The sequence below is a fragment of the Myotis davidii genome, unplaced genomic scaffold, assembly GCF_000327345.1.
Source record: "Myotis davidii unplaced genomic scaffold, ASM32734v1 scaffold590, whole genome shotgun sequence".
NCBI lineage: Eukaryota > Metazoa > Chordata > Mammalia > Chiroptera > Vespertilionidae > Myotis > Myotis davidii.
The window spans coordinates 1,307,041-1,307,819 of NW_006282381.1; the positions used below are offsets into that span (position 1 = coordinate 1,307,041).

At 50.3% G+C, this 779-nt stretch overlaps 1 protein-coding gene across 1 annotated transcript; it reads left to right on the forward strand.

The window, feature by feature from the left end:
* Positions 1-3: 3 nt before the first annotated feature.
* Positions 4-773, forward strand: GGACT (gamma-glutamylamine cyclotransferase; the record flags this gene model as incomplete). Its single annotated transcript, XM_006752906.2, has 1 exon — positions 4-773. A coding segment is annotated over one exon (231 nt), but the record flags the coding sequence as incomplete, so codon positions are not given.
* Positions 774-779: the final 6 nt, after the last annotated feature.

Consider the following 779-nt stretch of genomic DNA (forward strand, 5'->3'; position numbering starts at 1 on the left):
TTCCTCGATGAGTTCGAAGGCTGCCCCGACCTGTACCAGCGCGTGCGGGTGAGCGTCGCGGTGCTCGAGCCCGAGGGCGCCCCCGAGGAGCCCCCCGCCGCCGAAAGGCGCCTGCCGTGCTTCGTGTACATCACGGCCACCTACCCGCCCGAGTGGGCCCAGCTCCCGCACCTCGACAGTTACGACTCGCAGGGGGCGCACGGGCTCCCCTACAATCCACGGGAGAACAGATAAAAGCCCAAGGAAGGCTCCCCGGCCAGGGGACGCACAGAGCCCTGCGGGTAAGATCACCTCGGCGTGGTCTGCACGCGCTGAATGCAGAAACCTAATGATGTCCTTGGAAACAAGTATCTGTAAAACTCCCTCTGCGGGAAAAGAAAAGACTCTTACTGTCAGCCAATTTCCTAGATAATGTTGCCATACCAATAACCAGATTGTGCCCTTAAATCTATCCGTCCCATACGGCTTTATTGCTTGCTGCTTAAAGAGCATTAGGGTTTTGAATGTCCTGGGTAAGACAAATTTAGGATTTTAATTCCCCTAAATGGCATTTGAGGAACTCATATGTTATCACACTTTTCTTGCTTCTCTGTCTGCTTTGCTTTAATCCGAAGATGACATTTAAAATGAAGGTGAAGACTTTGTGTTGCAGCTAGATTTTAGCAGCCCTACTCTATTGATCCTGACCTGTATAGCAGCAAGAAAAAAAAAAATGCTAAGCTGATCTTGGATGTCTCAGTGTAATAAATAATAAAAGAAACTCAAGAAAAGCATGCTGC